Below are 21406 nucleotides of genomic sequence, written 5' to 3' on the forward strand. Positions count from 1 at the left end.
AATCAAGTATCAATTAGATTACCAATCAGAGCTTCGGACATCAATGTCACTTCTCTCTTTATATAGGACTCTAGTCTGCATTAAAGTTATTACGATTCATAAAGTACCGCAATCATTCCACCATTTTGGCTCCAACATGCGGCACATTTAAAACATGCATATGTGTATAAATGTATTTAAATAAGAAAGAAAATCATAAATTATATAAATTAATTTTATTTACAATGGTTCTTATTCACATATGATTTTATTGCAACGCTTTTACTACTGTATGTGTTCAATATGCGTTAATATTATATATGCGTATTCTATATGCGTTGATATTAATATTTTTTTTTAAGGTAAAATGGATGGGTGCTATAATAAATGATTTGATAAGTTTAAAAACAATATTGTGGCATGATGGCACATTTATTTAAACATTTATTTAAACGACAATTATTTAAAAACATTTCAATAAAGTCTAAAGGTTTTAATTTATTTGAAATTAGGCATGTTTTTAAACATTTAATATTGTTTTATTTCTCAGAGTACACTCAAGGACTTTGATTCTATCCATGGGGAAATTTTCCAAACTGAGAAGTCGCTATCTTTTTACATACTTACAGTTCATGATTACTGTAACGACTAATAAGTTTTAGTCGTTTCATTAATCATAAACTGTGAGTATGTAGAAAGTGGTGACTTCTCAGTTTGGAAAATTTTCCCATAGACAGAATCAAAGTCCTTGGGTGTACAACACTAACACAACAGATCTAATGCATCTCGGTGTCCCATGGTAAATAATCGCACTTAATATGTAGATACATACATTATGAAAGTGTGCACTCTTTACACTTTCCGACGCCATTTTGGCTCCAAATCCTTATACATTGAGTCCATGGAGTAGGAGAATAGGAGACCAAACTCGATAGCGCGCGCGAAGCAAAAGTGTTCTTGATTTATGTACCTTATTGGGAGGAAGTACGCTAAACGGAATGACTTCTTACCGATGGTCGCCATCTTTAAAAGCCTCTCACACATTCAAAATGTGATGAATTCACGATCACGCATACATCACATACACGAGATCATATACAAGATGCCAGTTGTTACTCCGATTTTGAAAGAAAATGTTGAAAAATATCATTTTTATTGCAACATTTTTAACAACAAAGTAATATTAATTGAGAACTAATTGTGTACATCGTGTTACAAGCTGACAATGAGTCCAATAATCGAAACTGGAAAATAGAAGTTGCGTCAAACAAGCGACAGAGAGGTTATATTATGAAAAATTACATAATAATTATGAAATAGTATATTTGATTAGTAATTAATACGAAAACTTACATTTTAGGGATATAACGGAAAGAAATTTCACGGAAATATATCATGCATCAGATGAAATTAAATTTAAATATTTGCAACAGAACTTGAATTTAGTAGAGCTGCCTTCTTCGGATTGGGGATTTTTGACTAAAAACGACAAATTCTTTGGTTTTACGAAAGTTGAAAGTGATTTTAGCATTAGAAAAAGAATTGCTGTCTTTCCAAATTTACATATTAATATTTATATCGATGATGAGATTATGCCCTTTTCAAGATATATTAAAGTATCGAGTATTAATAATTTAAATGAAATTTTGAAAACATTAGATACTGTTTAATTTATACTCTTTTTAACTGTATATATATTTATGGTATATATATTTATACTTTATGTAATTGTATATATATTTTAAGGATGAAATAAGTGTGCATCCAAGGAAATTAAGGAAATTAAGGATTTTACATCGATAATTAAATTTGACAAGTAAAAGGAAATTGACCGAGTCATTAAAGAAAACCAATAATCAATTTTGATTTTTGAAGACTATTTGTTTATTTACTCTGATATCAAATAGTTTAATATAAGGTCTGAGATTTATATTTCAATTTGTATCGAAGTAACTTGAAGTCATTATAATTACTTAATGTTGTACGATAAAAGTTTATTTGATATATCTATTCAACCTTTTTTAAATGATTGTACATTTTTATTATAAGAGAATATAAACTTAGTAGTTCATTAAATATCCGTTTCTATGTTCATTTCCTTTTTATTTATCACCATCATATACATTAACAGATGCATAAATTAACATAAACTTATGTAACAACATAAACTTGAGTAACAACATAAACTTAAAAAACAAAACATTTAGAAATTACGTTTTTTGTTTTTTATAATTTTTATTTGTTTGTTTATTAATTTCATTTTTTGCTTGATTTTTTGGTTTACAAATAAATAAATATTTCAATTATTTGGGTAGAAACACTGAACTCTATGAAAATACATGAAAAATCAAGTTAGGGTAACTATTATAAATGGCGCTCATCCGTAAGAAGTTATTCTTTTCAGCGATTATCCTCCCAATAGAGAACACGAAACGAGAACGTAATTGAAGTGCTGAGTTTAGCCTCCTATTCTCCTACTTCATGATTGAGTCTTATGAATTGCGGTCATAGAACTTATAAACATGGAAGGGGAATAGGAAGACGCGACTGTGTCCAAGAAGCGAGACAACAATATATAGTTCTGTCTCTTTTCATTACTTTTCCTCGAAATGCGCATGCGCGGTCGGAGTGAGATTGTGTTATGTACATATATTGTACATTTTGGTTGTGTATGTACGTTGATATAAATCGAGTCAGGTTATATTAAAGTTTAGCGACAAAATCAAGCGTCAGTTTTTGCCTGTGCTAATTTGTGCTGTGCCTGATAGAAAAACAAATTAGAAAAAGAAAAATGGGAGTGTATTGTCTGCTGTGCGGCAATCGAAACAAAACCGTTTCATATCACCGGTAAGAAAATTATTTTTGTATAGGTTATGTATGTTTTAGAATACATACATATTAATTTACTGTAAAATTGAATAGTTTTGGCATTAAAAATTAAAATGCTTATATAATATATTTACAGGTTTCCGAAAAATAAGCAAGATCGAGAAAAATGGCTATCCTTCTGTGGAATCAAGGAGCAGGATCTTAATACCGCTACCTTCCTATGTTCCAATCATTTTAAGGAAGAAGATTTAAAGAAAAAATTAAATTGTTTAATTACAAATCCTGGAGCAATACCATCTATAAAGACACAGAAAAGGAAAAAGTACGTTTTGGAGATTTTAATAAAAATAATTTAATTTTTTGTGTGCCTAACTTTGTCATTATTGAGGGTGTCACAAGTACACAAAAATTAAAAATATTGTGATATAATATACATATATAAGCATTCAGTTTAGCTATGTACAATTTCAGATCAAATACAACAGACAACAAGTGTCTGCCACCAATAAAAAAACACAATTTGGGTGAAGTTGTGTCCATTGTAGAAGCTGATGCATCCAATTCTCCGACAGCAGCTAATACTATATTTACATTGATTGAAGATTCTCCGACAGCAGCTAATACTAGATCTACATTGATTGAAGATTCTCCGACAGCAGCTAATACTACATCTACATTGAAAAATATAATATCATATATCATATATCATTATATCATATCCTATATCACATTTTATTATTATATATTTTATAATAATTATATATTTTATAATTGTTATTATTTTAATAGTTTTGTACTTTAAGTTTGTACTTTTAAGTTTAAAATGTTCTTTATTCAATATAAAATATTGTTTTTTATTCATCTCTATAGTTTCACTATATAATATATATGTATTTGTCAACAAAATGTTGATCTAAAATATATATATATATATATGTATATTTCAAATATTTTCATAAATGTGTGTTATTGTATCCAAATTCCAATCATACTGACAAAATACATGTATAATTTGTAATGTTAATTTTATTAATTATAGAAACATACTTCAAGGAATATTTATGTTACAGAGTAAAACAAACATTACAAGTATTATAATACACATTTGAGAGAGAGAGAGAGAGAGAGAGAGAGAGAGAGAGAGAGAGAGAGAGTAATATTTCCTACACATTTTTATGATAAAAATTAAAATCTTTTTCTTATACTTTCAGAGATAATATTTAAAGCGCTTATATACATATATATACGGGTTATGAGCTATGCGCGCGTCAACGATTTAGCGCGTGCGCATAGCAAACCAAAGTCATGTTGTATAGTATGTGTCGGACACAGTTTTAACTATAGAAAATATACGCTATTCCCCTTCCATGTTTATAAGTTCTATGATTGCGGTACTTTATTTAATCTAGTGACTTTGAGTCTGCATGGCTTTGGAGCCATTTGGAGCGCTCTTGTGTGCAGAGCTCCGGTTTAGTCCGCTATTATAATCTCAACTTCATCACCGTTGCAGTCATTGACTACTCTCTACAAGTTTTAATTTACTATACATACTTCTCTGCATCCGAAAATTAACTTGGTTTAATGGCCAAATTCCTGCTCCACTAATTCACTGGGGACGGATCCCAATTCAATAAAAAGAAGAAAAAGACATCTGTAGACCTCATTCCGCTCACTTGGACAGGGGGGTGGGGTGGACCTTCCCTTACATCCCCACCCTCCCGTGCGTGCGTGCGTGTATGGTGTGAATGTCAACGTATTAAATGTGTTAAAAATCATTTTTTTACATACCGACAAAATAAAAAAGTTTATGTAAATAATGTGTATAACCTGTTTTGTAGAGTTTTTTAAGTTCTTCATTTTTTGTCTAAAACTTATTTCTAAATAACAATATTTTTAGAGATACACTGTAAAAATTAGAGTTTTTCAGAGTTTTTGCAATTTTGCGATATTTCCGGTTTCGACCGTCATTTTTAAGTTTCATATTTGTATGCAAAAATACATAACCCAAATAGCACAATATTTATGATAAATATTAATAAATATTTATCATAAATATTTTTTATAAATATTATAGAAATATTTTATACATATTTTATATACATATGACGGAAAAAAATTATAAAAATCTTTATCAAAAATATTGTTAAAATATTTTCTAAAATATTGGTTGCAACTTGGATTCCGCTTCGGAATTTCTGAAAAAAATTCCTAAGAATGAAATTTTTTTGCGAAAATTGTTTTTTAAAATATAGAAATATTGTTTTATTCATTGGGATTATATGGTGTAATATAATATTTATGCGGATATTTCAAACATTTTCAAAATAATTATCATAAATCATAAATATTTTTGAAACATTTATGATAAATATTTATGATCAGTCTAATCTACGGCCATAAAAACATTTATTAAATGTTTTGATAAATGTTTATAAAATATTAAAATAAATATTATAAATATTTCGTAAATATTTTATAAATATTTTGTGCTATCTGGGAAGTATTGAATATTTTTATTCATATGCGAGGAAGACGCTTTTCCAAAAGTTTACCAAATATATTTTTTAATAGGTATGATAATGACATAATTTTTCTAAAAGTATGATCTTTTTGCTTTAAAACGGTGAAATGTAAAGTCCTTAAAAGTTTTTTGTTGTAAAGATATGATTTTGTTTAAAAAAGTAAATTTTTAGGTACCCAAAAATATCTCATATTCTTTTTGTTAAATAATTATACTTTTTAAAATGAATGGCAATGCCATAATTTTTTTGGAAGTATGACTTTTTAGCTTTAAAAACCGTATTTTAAAAGTTTAAAAGTTTTTTGTTATGAAGATATGATTTTTTAAAGGAAAAGTTGATTTTTAAACAAACTTTTATTTTTGTCTAATGGTTTTTTTTATAACTTTACAATAAATCATTTTTGGCCAGTGCCGTTTTTGCAGTTTTATTTCTGAGATTCTAAACTTTTATGTAAAAAAAATTGATGAAAAATATTGATTAGAACCATAGTTATAGCTTCTCAAACTTGAAAAAGTCTCCCAGACCTGAAAATGTGTTTACATATTTTACAGGATCGGTGTGTTTAAGGGTTAAAGTAATTAAAATGATAAACATAATGAAACAAAAGAACTTTGTGTGCTCGGGTTGTATTAAATATATAAGGCGTAATATAAAGAGACACGGATACTCCAAGTTTTTTCTGTTTTACTATGATCCCGTTTGTCATTTTAGTAATTTTAAGTCTATTTTATAAAACTTGAAATTATTTGGAAAGATAATGGAATTAAACATTTGCTGCACATATTTTTTAATTAGTAATCGAACACTTTGCTAATTGTTCTAATGAATAACTTAATATATAATACATATTTTAGGAAAGTTATTTAGAGTTTATGTTGGTTTAAGAATTATTTATTTTTGAACATTTTATATAATTATTTATTTTTGAACATTTTATATAACATTCCATAAATAATAATCCTTAAACACACCGATATCGTAAAATACGTAAACATATTTTTGGGTTTTAAAGACTTGTCTAACTTTGAAAAGCTAACTTGGTTCCAATCAACATTTTTTAACTATTTTTCTTCAAATAAAAGTTCAGAATTTTAGAAATGTGACTGCACAAACGATATTAACAAAAAATAATTTATTGTGAAATTATAAAAGAAAAACCATTAAACAAAAATGAAGAATTGTTCAAAAATCTATTTTTCCTTTAAAAAATTATATCTTCGCAACAAAAAACTTTTAAGGACTTTATAATACAGCGTTTTAAAGCTAAAAAGTCATACCTTAAAAAAAAATTATGTCATTATCATTTCAATTAAAAAAAATATGTTTATGTAACAAGACAAATATGAGATATTTTTGATTAATTCAAGGTATCTAAAATTAAAAATTGAAGTGCTTTATGATATCCCAAGCAGAGTAACAAGTCAAAATAATATCAAAGTGAAACATATTGATCGAAAAGTGACTTTTAATGATTATTTTGCAGTTACTTTGACATCATTTTGACGTCGTGATGACTCCCTGTTCTGCTTGGAATATTTCGAACCTTGCGCAGAAGACCTTCTTTTCACAGCACTACATAGTATTTTATACAGAGTATTTGCAAGTAACATACGTGAACGGACCTGTTCGAACGTATTTTGTTTGGTTATTTTATATAAGATTACTCACAAAAAAGTTTTACTCACACACAATGTTAATTTCCCAAACCTTTGCTGCCGTGCCGTTCAAATTTTAGTTGAAAAAAAAATTGATCAATCGTATCAATCAAAAGAGAAGAACTCAAACTCTTTTTATCCCATGGTCCGAACCTCTTATCTCATTCCGTTTTCATACAGCAAACGTTCGAAACTTTATATGGTGCCTCTCAGACTTGTGTGTTTAAGTGTTAAAGTAACATATAAAAAATAGCTCTGTACATTGTAACTGTTGTCCTAGGATGGTTGATAACACGTACGTTTATCAGTTAATATTTATGTAATTTAAAGGATTAATTAATTTGCTCATAAATTGGCTGTTCTTTTCTTTATATTTTGTGTTGCAAAAACACGAGCATTAATAGAATTATTAATCGTAGAATATTATTTAAATATTATTAAAATAATCTTACTACAAATAATCTTACTACATATTCTAAAAATATCATTTAATATTTTTTAATATCATAGAAATATTCTGTTAATGTTGTATGTTTACTTTACATCACATTCTTGATGTGCATTCCGATGAGAATAGGTATGTGGATTCCTCGTGTATTATTTAAAATAATTCATAGATAGGATTTCATCGACTTGATATCCATATAAATTCTACGTGGACACTTCCATATAGATTTTAATACATTTCATCCACGTAGAATTACTGATGAAATTTGACGGAGATTAAGATAGGTAACAGCAATGTGGATTTCATGAGAATAAATTTACGTCGACTTATCCTGTACAGTGCGAGCACTAAATGCCTTCCAATATGGTGACGCCACGTTCACTGATGGGTCACCGCGTTTATCTTCACGTTCATGACCGTAGAGAACTTACGGCCAATCCAGTCCATACGTATAGCCAATGAGCGTGAAGCTGGCAGCCAGACCTAGCAGCCAGCCAGGGACGAATAGGGTGCCGGGGCCCTGTAAATAAAAAGTGATTAGAATTACAAAAAAAACAATTGTTAGCCAATGTTACGCTCAAAGTAATAACAGATATGCCATTATTTCAAAGACAAACCATTGTATTAGTAATAAAATAAAATAAACTAATTATTTAACAGTTAGATATGATAACAGTAAATACCAAAGACAAACGCATACCCGTAGAGAGTCGAAAAAAATCACAGACACATCTCTCAATGAGCATAAAACGACGGAGTAGCGACCGAAGCGATGACGGCCCTTATTGTTTATTAAAAAAATTAATTAACAATTTCACTCAAGTAGCAGCCAAGGCGTACGCATATCCGTAGAGAGTTGAAAAAAATCACAGACACATCTCTCAATGAGCATAAAACGACGGAGTAGCGACCGAAGCGATGACGGCCCTTATTGTTTATTTAAAAAATTAATTAAAAATTTCACTCAAGTAGCAGCCAAGGCGTACGCATATCCGTAGAGAGTCGAAAAAAATCACAGACACATCTCTCAATGAGCATAAAACGACGGAGTAGCGACCGAAGAGATGACGGCCCTTATTGTTTATTTAAAAAATTAATTAACAATTTCACTCAAGTAGCAGCCAAGGCGTACGCATATCCGTAGAGAGTTGAAAAAAATCACAGACACATCTCTCAATGAGCATAAAACGACGGAGTAGCGACCGAAGCGATGACGGCCCTTATTGTTTATTTAAAAAATTAATTAACAATTTCACTCAAGTAGCAGCCAAGGCGTACGCATATCCGTAGAGAGTCGAAAAAAATCACAGACACATCTCTCAATGAGCATAAAACGACGGAGTAGCGACCGAAGCGATGACGGCCCTTATTGTTTATTTAAAAAATTAATTAACAATTTCACTGAATAGCAGCCAAAGACGTACGCATATCCGTAGAGAGTTGAAAAAAATCACAGACACATCTCTCAATGAGCATAAAACGACGGAGTAGCGATCGAAGCGATGACGGCCCTTATTGTTTATTTAAAAAATTAATTAACAATTTCACTGAATAGCAGCCAAAGACGTACGCATATCCGTAGAGAGTTGAAAAAAATCACAGACACATCTCTCAATGAGCATAAAACGACGGAGTAGCGACCGAAGCGATGACGGCCCTTATTGTTTATTTAAAAAATTAATTAACAATTTCACTCAAGTAGCAGCCAAGGCGTACGCATATCCGTAGAGAGTCGAAAAAAATCACAGACACATCTCTCAATGAGCATAAAACGACGGAGTAGCGACCGAAGCGATGACGGCCCTTATTGTTTATTAAAAAAATTAATTAACAATTTCACTCAAGTAGCAGCCAAGGCGTACGCATATCCGTAGAGAGTTGAAAAAAATCACAGACACATCTCTCAATGAGCATAAAACGACGGAGTAGCGACCGAAGCGATGACGGCCCTTATTGTTTATTTAAAAAATTAATTAACAATTTCACTGAATAGCAGCCAAAGACGTACGCATATCCGTAGAGAGTTGAAAAAAATCACAGACACATCTCTCAATGAGCATAAAACGACGGAGTAGCGACCGAAGCGATGACGGCCCTTATTGTTTATTTAAAAAATTAATTAACAATTTCACTCAAGTAGCAGCCAAGGCGTACGCATATCCGTAGAGAGTCGAAAAAAATCACAGACACATCTCTCAATGAGAAAAAATTAACAATTTTTAAATAAACAATAAGGGCCGTCATCGCTTCGGTCGCTACTCCGTCGTTTTATGCTCATTGAGAGATGTGTCTGTGATTTTTTTCAACTCTCTACGGATATGCGTACGTCTTTGGCTGCTATTCAGTGAAATTGTTAATTAATTTTTTAAATAAACAATAAGGGCCGTCATCGCTTCGGTCGCTACTCCGTCGTTTTATGCTCATTGAGAGATGTGTCTGTGATTTTTTTCGACTCTCTACGGATATGCGTACGCCTTGGCTGCTACTTGAGTGAAATTGTTAATTAATTTTTTAAATAAACAATAAGGGCCGTCATCGCTTCGGTCGCTACTCCGTCGTTTTATGCTCATTGAGAGATGTGTCTGTGATTTTTTTCAACTCTCTACGGATATGCGTACGTCTTTGGCTGCTATTCAGTGAAATTGTTAATTAATTTTTTAAATAAACAATAAGGGCCGTCATCGCTTCGGTCGCTACTCCGTCGTTTTATGCTCATTGAGAGATGTGTCTGTGATTTTTTTCGACTCTCTACGGATATGCGTACGCCTTGGCTGCTACTTGAGTGAAATTGTTAATTAATTTTTTAAATAAACAATAAGGGCCGTCATCGCTTCGGTCGCTACTCCGTCGTTTTATGCTCATTGAGAGATGTGTCTGTGATTTTTTTCAACTCTCTACGGATATGCGTACGCCTTGGCTGCTACTTGAGTGAAATTGTTAATTAATTTTTTAAATAAACAATAAGGGCCGTCATCGCTTCGGTCGCTACTCCGTCGTTTTATGCTCATTGAGAGATGTGTCTGTGATTTTTTTCGACTCTCTACGGATATGCGTACGCCTTGGCTGCTACTTGAGTGAAATTTTTAATTAATTTTTTAAATAAACAATAAGGGCCGTCATCGCTTCGGTCGCTACTCCGTCGTTTTATGCTCATTGAGAGATGTGTCTGTGATTTTTTTCAACTCTCTACGGATATGCGTACGCCTTGGCTGCTACTTGAGTGAAATTGTTAATTAATTTTTTTAATAAACAATAAGGGCCGTCATCGCTTCGGTCGCTACTCCGTCGTTTTATGCTCATTGAGAGATGTGTCTGTGATTTTTTTCGACTCTCTACGGGTATGCGTTTGTCTTTGGTATTTACTGTTATCATATCTAACTGTTAAATAATTAGTTTATTTTATTTTATTACTAATACAATGGTTTGTCTTTGAAATAATGGCATATCTGTTATTACTTTGAGCGTAACATTGGCTAACAATTGTTTTTTTTGTAATTCTAATCACTTTTTATTTACGGGGCCCCGGCACCCTATTCGTCCCTGGCTGGCTGCTAGGTCTGGCTGCCAGCTTCACGCTCATGTATAGCCACAAACGTGAAAACGACTTAGAAGGTAACACGCAATACTAAAATAGTATTGGAAAGCATTTAGTGCGTGCACTATACAATTCACGTAGAATTATTGATTTAATTTAAAGGAAATAAAAATAGGAGATAGCAACATAGAATTCACGTGAGTAATTTCTTCATTTTGCTTTTGTGAAGTCCAAGATTTCTTTCTTGAACACAGTACTGTTGAGAAACATAAATATTATCGATAGACGAAATAGATCTATGAATGAGGAAACATCGATCTACATTTTAATGAAAAGACAATATTTTTTAAAAATTTTTTACATGTTTTTTTAATAAAAATTTTTTTATATTTAATTTAATTATAAACAACTGTGTAACGACTCTTAAGATTTAACTAATAATCAATAAAGACAAGTGAGAGTTAAGCGCGGTAATTAATTGTTGCGCAAGGTCTATATATTTCTTAATCGTATTAACGGTTCTTACATTCGAACGTTCTGACTCTCTTTGGAATCATCATCAGCAATATCCCTGATAGCCAAATGACCGTAATCAGATGACATTTTGTTGTCAGCAAGTCATCATCATACATGATATCTACACGTGAAATTTTGTTATCGGCAATTTGATTACTACCCTAGTAATAATTTTCTGCAAAAATGCAGTAAATTTTGCAGCAGATTCTTGAAAGATTCTGCCAACAAGACGTTATGATCTGCTTCATCGTTATACTCACTTCTTCTGAAAGATTCTGCAGTCAAATTCTTATAAGAAATTTGTACATATCTGCTGCAATATTTGCAAAATTCTTTTACTAGAATATTAATACAGTCACAACATGCTTTCCTCCCAAAAATGTGCGATTAAAACCAATTAAAAAAAAAAGTAATCCGAATCGATCGGGAATTTCTGCACCAAAAATTTAAAATTTTATGTGGAATAGCGTTTCATACACACGTCATGTTTTAACAGTAAAAGAGCAAGTTTTCGTTTCGATGTTACAACATGTAGTTCTTAAAAACTTACTGAAGTATGAACCTTAGTATGAAGTGGGGAGTCGGCCGCGGTGGCGCCTATATATAACGCTTGTGGCCGCATTTGACACGAGAAATGAGTCCAACCTAGCGGTGGCTCCAGCACTCACTTGTTCACGTGGGGTCTTACACACGGAAGGACCGAATATTGTCATGTAACCAAATTGTTGATAATAAGCTACAATTTAGAATCTTTAACAATATTCATCAAATATTCTACTCAAATACTATACAAATGCAAGCTCATGACGCGCCGACAGTTTGTTGTCAACATGATATGTTATTATTAATAAACGTTTGCTCTTAATATTTCATTAACTGATGTGTTTTTGCTCTCTTGTTGCTGACTCAGTTTTACGTTAAATTTTGTAGCCAGCAAATTGCCTGCAAATTCACAACAATACAATGCAATGCATTAATTTGCCCAATGTGTTGAATCTAGCTTGGTTATCTGGGATAATAGTAAAAAAGAGAAAATATTTAACAACAAAAAGCGCATTTTTCTAATAACAATAAAAAGCGCATCTTTCTAATGAATTAATGGTCTAGTCATCGTCAATCCAATATGGTTGTGACTTATCTTCCAAATACTCCGCATTTATAAAAATCAAAGAAATATAATATTATATATATTTATTATAATTTTATATATATTTTTATAAATAATATGGTTTAATTATACATGGTTCATCTTTTCAATAATATTCACCTAATCTATCAGTTATATATGTCGCAGGCAAATAGCAATTTTAGAAAAATAGTAGCTGACTACGCAAATAGCCTGGTTAGGTTAAATTAGAATAAATTACATAATTTTTGTGCTTTTAAAGAAGGCGTTTTTGTTTTTAATTCTCTATTTTAAATACATAACATGCCTGCTTGAAAAACACAAAAATTGTATCACTCTCAATATTCCCATACAGCACAGAAAATTCCAGCAACATTGCAGCAACGTTGCAATGTTGCAGATTGCAATGCAATATTACGGAGATATTGCAGAAACATAAATTAACAATATGCCTGCAACATCGCATGGCATATGCCAGTAATATTCCGGAAACATTGCAATATCATAATTTTTTAATAAAGTAGTGGCAATAAAGAGCCAAAGCAGAATATTCGCGTATAATAATATATTAATTTAACTCATCCATAATTATTCATCCGCATTTAGCAAACTAAGGTCGGGCGACGTTACTAAATTTTCCGCTGAATCTCTACATTCCCTAAGAATACAACCGTCCATATATCGACTGTAAGTCGACTCATCCAAGTCAGGCTTTCAAAGTTGACTGCAAATCAATTTTGCATAGACGTCTGCAGACATCCTTCAAATGTTGACTCTAAGACGTCTAGAAAAAAGCATGCGGTCCAGTGGTGCTGTGTGCATCATAGTATTGTTAAGAAACATAAATATTTATATCAATAGATGAAATAGGTCCATATATGAAGAAACCTCGATCTACAGCCCAATGAACAAACAATATTTTTTAATTGTTTTTTTAATAAAAATTTTTTTATATTTAATTTAATTATTGTATTATATTGATATATATTTTCTAATTGCATCTTATTTAAACAAATAACAGAAAAATTATTCCAGATGCTATTCTGCATTTGCAAAGTTAGTAAAAAAAACTATAATTTTATATTTGTTTATATAAATATTGTGCTTTAATTATACATATTTCATTTTTTCGATAACGTATATTGACCTGAACTACCAGTTATATACACATATCAGCAACAAGTGTTCACAGGTCATCATGAGGAATCAGTTCGCAGCGATCACGGAGGTCAAGCAACGTTCACCAGAGTCGCGACTTGGATGGGTGGACCGCTTGGAAATTTCCGAAAAAATATACCCAAAATTTTTTTTTTGCGAAAAATGTTTTTAAAATGTTACACAAATATTGTTTTGTTTATTGAAATTATATGATGTAATAATACCCAGCAAACACAGTTACATAACGGCAATGTTAATAAAATAAAATTGAAAGTAACACGCAATATAACATGCGCGTTACATGTAATGTCCATGTTAGTTGTAATTTCCCACTCATAAGAAAAATAACAGTTACATAACAGTTATATCATATTTGTTATACAGCCCTGCCAAAAATGTACGATCAAAACCGATAAAAAAAAAGTAATCCGAATCGATCGGGATTTCTGCACCGAAAATATAATATTAAAACCGATCGAAAATAAGAACCCAATCGAAACCCAGATAGATTTATTAAAACAAAATACATTAATGTAAATGTAGTAAATGTTTAACTTACAAAAAATATTTCTTGTATCCTTTACGTTAAAAAGGATTAAAAAAAGATTAAATTTGAATTAAACATTTCATTTATGTACAAAATTAAATAACAATACAAATTGTTATTTACACATAAAAATATAAAATTTTATGTGGAACAGCCTTACACACACACGCGCACACGCGCACACACACGCACACATCATGTTTGAAAAAAGTGAGAACGAGTATTTGCCTCGAGGTTACAATAAGCAGCTCCTAAAAGTCTCACTGAAGTATGAGCTGGGGAGTCGGTTGCCATGGCGCCTAGATATAACGCATGTGGCCGCACTCGACTCACGAGAAAATCTCCCACGGCGTGGCCACCTAGTGGTGGCGCCAGAACTCACTTGTTAAATCCATTTCAATTCGAAATTACAGAATTTTATAAATTATAATTAAATCAAATTTTAATGCGATGTGACACGTTGAGACGCTAACAATTCTTATGTACCATTTTTAAATAGATATTTTGATGACAACACTATAAATCACGTTAACAAATTTGTAAAATTGTCCAAAAGCTATGTTTTTTTTTGGCAATTAATAATTCTTGACAACCGTCAAGAAAAAAATAGTTTCCAAACAATTTTACAAATTAGTAAAAATGATGTACAATGTTAATTTTATCAAAATAGCTTTTTATTTAAAAAATAGCACGCAAGAATTTTCAGCGTTTCAGCATATCATTTCTCGCTACTAATGTAGCGAGGATTTTGAAACGTGGTCGCTGAGAGTATTTAGGAGTCTTAATGCAAATAAATTAAATTTTTAAAAAATTTTTATATTATGCATTACACTTAAATAATTCACGAAAGCGATATTAAAATCAATTACGATTTGTATATAATTAAAACCGATTACTTTTTAATCCGCTCGTGGATTGGATCGATTAAAACAGATTAAAATCAATTAAAAAGAATTCCGTTTTAATCGGTTTTAACCGTACATTTTCGGCAGGGAGGAGTCGTATTAATAATTCAGTTTTATAACAGTTATATTATTAAAATAAAATGTTTGTATAAACCTGATAAACGGCAGTTATATGACTGTTATAAGTTATTGTGTTGTAACATCAACAATTCAATTTTACATAACTACAATATTGCTAGAATGTAAAAATTCGTTATATAACGTGACACACACAAGTTATATAACTATTATTTTCTGTGTTTGCTGGGTATTTATGTAAATATTTTGGAAAAATGGGATGTTTCAATGCAATATTTCAAAAAGCGGACATCTTAATGTTGCTGCAATCTTCCAGCAATGTTGCAGCAATGTTTCACAATCAAAATGCAATATTACAATGTTTCAATGAAATCATTCTGCAATGTTCCTGCAATCTCTCTGTGCTGTATGGGTTGTTATTTTTTATTATTAAAGAAATTATTGGCATTATTTCCATTGTAAAATCTTTCGCTGCAATATCTGCGGCATCCATTTCATGTAACGTGCATTGAGGCGCATAAGAATCGTTTCAATTTAATGCATGTGGAGACTCGCATTGTGCGCATCGACAAAACGGAACAATTTCAATGCTCTCCGTATTACTCATATGCAGTCTATGCACTTTATTCGCGATTCGGAACACACCCTTGTACATACAGTGCGTTGCATTGATGCCTGGGGTTCCAATTTTAGGGACCACGTTTCTTTCTTGATTATTTTTATGTTCATGACTGAATGCTGCGGTGATCGTTGACGGCAGCATTTGGCCATAAACGTAAAAATAACTAAGAAAGAAACATGGTTTTTAAAATCGATAGCCCAGGCATCAATGCAACGCACTGTACACCAGATTACAACCAACGTTCAAACGAGACGGTCACAAATAAAGTGTTTTTTATACAATCAAACCAATCTCGTCAATCCTTTGTGATTGTGTCAGTCAAACAAACCAAAAACAAAATTATACAACAATATTGCAATGTGTACTGGAATATTAATGTCATATCGCTGAGATATTGCAGGCATATTGTTAATTTATGTTTCTGCAATATCTCCGTAATATTGCATTGCAATTTGCAACACTGCAACATTGCTGGAATGTTGTTGCAATTTTCTGTGCTGTATGGTTGGAATTATATGGTGTAATAATATAATATTTATACGGATATTTCGAAGAAAATCATAAAAGAATTCAAAACATCGATTAGATTTTGATGATTCTAGTACCGTTTTTGAGTGGACCATTCACTCGATTGGTTATGTAGATTCCACTTGAATGATCCACGTGAAAAGATCATGGATTCCTCGTATGTACCTGTTCTCATCGGGACTTACTTCAATACTTGCGGAGTATTATAAAAATATTCATGTAGTAGTGGGATTAGAAGTAATAAACCTTTCTTTTAATTATAAAATTATTAATAATAAATGGCACATTTAAATTTTTCTTTTAGTGTTTGAAATTTTACTTAATCTATTTTGTACGTAAACTTTATTTTATTTTACGAAAAGTACATATATTTAAATTAATATTTCAGAAATATTGTTTAATATAACCTTAACTTAAATAATTTACTATTATATTATATTAACTAGAATATAACTTAGAATATAACTTTAAATAAGTAAGTATTAATAACATTAAATAATATTTAAGACAAGTCCGACTAATAGTCGGCGCGTAGTTTGAGTTAAAAATTGTAAAAATTAAAAACTTAAAAATTACACTAGTCGACAAAAATTTAATATTTTTTTGGCCATAAAGAAAACGAAGTCGTTTCTGATAGATTTTGATGCGCCGATTACGAATCTGGACGCAGAAATGTCGTATCACGTCAAGTTTTTGAGATATTCTTACTTAAAAGTGCAAAAAATGAGGTTTTTGGCTATTATCCACGACTTATAACCCACGTAGCACATAATGATTTCAAATACGTTTTTAAAATGTATCCATAGTTTTATAACCGTAAAAAAAACATTAAAAAACGTTTAAACAGAAACGTTTTTGAAACCATAGTTTAAGAAACGTATTTTTTATGTTTCTTCATAATTGTAGAAACGTAACGAATACGTTTCTTAAACTATGATTTTAAAAACGTTTCTGTTTAAACGTTTCTCAAAAATTCTTTACGATTAGGAAATTATGGATACGTTCAAAAAACGTATTTAAAACCAATATGATATTGTGTAAAAAAATTATATAATTCTTATTATATTGTCAAGCATAATTTGATATGAAGTAGTATTTGTCCATAAATCATCATATATGATCATGTAGGAAATTTGTTTCTATATGCCCATGTATAAACATATATGATATTATAAAAAATTTATTTATAAATAATTATTTTAATATTGTAAAAAACAGTTTTTTAAACATTAAATAAAATAGAAATGTTTTTTAAAGTAAAAAAAGTCGAGAATCTTTCTCAAAATTTTTTTCCGGAAATTTTCAAGCGGTCACTCATTCAAGTCATAATCGTAAAAAAGTATAATTTTATATATGTTTATATAAATAATATGCTTTAATTATGTTTTGTCTTTTCAATAACATATATTGCCTCGATATACACGTGTTAACACAAAGTGTTCACAGATCAATTTGCAGCAGTCTTACAGGTCAAGCAACGTTGGGCGAGATTACAACTTGAATGAGTGGCTGCTTGAAAATTACAAAAAAAAAATTTTTTTTTTAAGAAAGATTCCCGATTTTCTTTACTTTAAATAACATTTCTATTTTATTTAACATTAAGAAAACTGTTTGTGATAATTAATTAAAAATTTTAAAAAAGGAGAAATTTTAAAATTTCTTTATTCGTAAAAAATGTTTCTATAATGTTATTTTATCGGAAAAGAAACGTTTCAGTTAACGTCTAACTGAGTGGACATTTTAACGTATGAGAAACGTTTCTAAAAATCGGTAATAAGATGTTTCGGAAAAACGTTTATAAAACGTTTTTGAAACGTACATACGAGGTGTGTTCAAAAAGTATCGCGAATTTTGTGTTTTTTCAAAAATTATTTATTTATTCATGAATATCTATTTTGTCCCCTTCAAAGTAATCCCCATGAGATATTATACACTTGTGCCAACGGTTTTTCCAATCTTCGAAGCACTTCAAAAAATCATTTTTTTTTATCTTGTTCAGCTCCTCCTTCGATGCAGTGTTGCTAGATGGGTCGCTTTTTTCGCACATGCGCATAAAACGCAACCTCAGTAAAGTACCATAATCGTTAGAAAAAGGGTACTATTAGAGCCCATATTTTAACAACGATAAAAACTTTTTGAAAATGAAAAAATATTAATAAATTACTAGATTAAATGCACGTGTGCGAATATACTTATAAAAAAATTAAATCATTGATGCGCAAAATAAATTAATAATACAAAATAGAAGGTAAAAGAAAAGGATAATACAAAATTTGTTAAAAATTCAAAATAAAATAATTTATTTGGTAGAATCATGAAGAATACCAACATTTGTTGCAAGGGTAAGGAAAAACTACCAAAAAACCTTACCAGTATTCAAAAATTATACATTTCTTTACAAAATAAAAAAAATAATACTTTAATTGCTTTTGTATAAAATTAATATTCCATAAATATTAAAAAGAAATAATAAATAACATATAAAATAATTAACAATCGCTAAACAATAAATATATATTTATGCATTGCTGCATTTAAATTATATATCAATAAAATATAATTAAAAATAAAACAAATTTGTACTCTCTTTGGTCACGCTAGACTAGAACATAAAATAAAAGTGTAATACATATACGTGATAAAATACATGCTGAAAAAATATATAAATTATAATTAATAACAATAATAGAGATTAGCATAAAGGAAGCCAGCATATTAATAAGAAACAAAATAAAAACATGCAAATAAAAAAATTGAAAAAAAACAAAGTTACAAAATACCATCAGATAAGTACCGTCAGATGTAAAATGGCATTACTCTGTATATAAATTTTGGGCATTGTGTAATTCCAAATGTCTAGAATCTACTTCAAAATTTAAACAATTAATACCTTGAGTTTGAAAACTCGAACGTACAATACAAATTGCGGAAACTGTATCATGAGATAATCGATTCCTTTTTTTACTTTTTATATCCGAAACTATTGAAAAAATTCGTTCAGCTTCGGCATTTGAATGTGGAAAAGACAATACTACTTCGACTAATGACTTTAAAGTTAAAAATAATCTATTATCACTAAAATCTTTAAATTCTAATATTTTTTTCCACATTTCTTCGATTTCTAATGAAGCTAATTCTTTTTTTTCTATCTCGTTAAACATGGATGGCAGAATTCTCCATTCAAATGCTAATTTTGTAATATCAATTTGCCCTATGCGCACAGCAATATCAGTTAAATCTTTAACTTTATTTCTGCCTTCATCATATAATGCAATTTGAGGATCTAAAAAAGTTAATAATTCAAAAAATGTATCGTTGTATGGTAACCGTTTCAACATTTCTTTAATAGCTGTTATATAAAAATTTAAACATTTTAATTTAATTTCTTGTGCGCATTCTAAAGACAGAGTTGCCAAAAGATTTTCACATTCGGGCCCCACATATATATCATTCAGGTGTTTGATGATATTTTTATCGTCTACATTTAAAGTAGCGATGTGTACTAAAGCCTCGGGAATAATAAAATTTTGACCTATTTGCCGAATTAATTGCTGACTGCTTAAAAATAATTTGTGAATCAAAACTATTCGCGATTGAAAAAGAGCGTTAAAACTATTAAAAAAATTTAAAGAATATTTTAAAAATAAAAGATAGGCTTTAATTGAACTATTATTTAAACATGTTAAAATTATTTCTGCGGATTGTAATTTATCTTCTGTGACAGCTAAAATAAAATAACTTTTTAAGACTTCCCAATTATCAAGAAGTCGAATAACACATTTATGCAAAACTAACCATCTAGTATTTGACAATTTTAAAATTTTATTTTTTTCTACTTCAAAAAAGTCTTGGAATTCACATAAAATTGCAGATCTTTTTGCACTGCCCGAAATATAAGTAGAAATGCTTCTAATTAAATTTTCACACGACTCTGGTAATTGTTCGCAAGCTTTACTAGCAATAATCGCGGAAGAATGGCAGATGCATTTTAATAAAACTAAACCCGGTACTTCTGATTTTAAATGTGATGCAAAAGAATTATGAGATCCGATCATAACAGACGCGTTGTCGCTTGCCATTCCAATAATATTTGTGATCGGTATATCTTTATCTTCCAACATTTTTTTAAAAATTTCAAAAATTTTTTTAGCCGAACAATTTGTAGCATCTAAAAGTAATAAATCTAATAATTGAGTTTTAACTTTTTTATCTAAAGGAGAGACATATCTTGTAAGAACACACATAACTTTAGTATCTGTGATATCAGTACTCTCATCAACTAAAATTGAAAATTTATTTGTTTTTAAAATACTTATTAATTTTTCTGTTTCCCGTTTTGCTATTACTTCTTTGACAATTTTGGTACATTTAGATCGAGCCAGTGAAAGATCGTGAGCAATTTTTGAATCTATACAAATATTTTTGATTAAAGGTATTAAATGGTCCGCGGTATAAAATGCGATATTATGTTCAGCGTAAAATGCTGATAATTTTATTTCTGCGCATTTGACTTTATCTTTATGTTTTAAATCACTACTACTGCTGTCACTATTAATATTATCGAGGCTTTGACACTTTACTCTTTCTATATGTTTGGCTCTTTGTGAATGGCGTACTAAATCTGTTTTAGCACATCTGATGGTCGTATTACATAAAATACAAAAAGCTTTATTTTCAGTTGGATGAGGAGCCAACCATCCTTTAAAATCTTTTTCATCTAACCATGCATGTTGAAATTCCCTACTTTTTTTAATGGCTCCTTTTGGATCCATATTTTACAAATAAAAATAAATTATATATATAATATATATTAAATAAATTATATACAAAAATAAAAATAATAATGTAGGGATTATAAATGATTAAAATAATTATTCATGCAAAATAAAATCAGCTCCTCATTCAATATTCATGCAAAAAATAAAATTATGCTTTTTAAATAATAAATTTTATAAGCT

General features: G+C 30.0%; 1 protein-coding gene across 1 annotated transcript; it reads left to right on the plus strand.

Annotated features, from left to right (window-relative positions):
• Positions 1-2264: 2264 nt before the first annotated feature.
• LOC120356846 (THAP domain-containing protein 8-like) lies at positions 2265-3538 on the plus strand (the record flags this gene model as incomplete). Its single annotated transcript, XM_039452890.1, has 3 exons — positions 2265-2826; positions 2945-3130; positions 3280-3538. Coding segments are annotated over exons 1-3 (501 nt in total), but the record flags the coding sequence as incomplete, so codon positions are not given.
• Between the last annotated feature and the right edge of the window lie 17868 nt (positions 3539-21406).

The sequence above is a fragment of the Solenopsis invicta genome, chromosome 8 (genome assembly GCF_016802725.1).
Source record: "Solenopsis invicta isolate M01_SB chromosome 8, UNIL_Sinv_3.0, whole genome shotgun sequence".
Classification (NCBI taxonomy): Eukaryota; Metazoa; Arthropoda; class Insecta; order Hymenoptera; family Formicidae; genus Solenopsis; species Solenopsis invicta.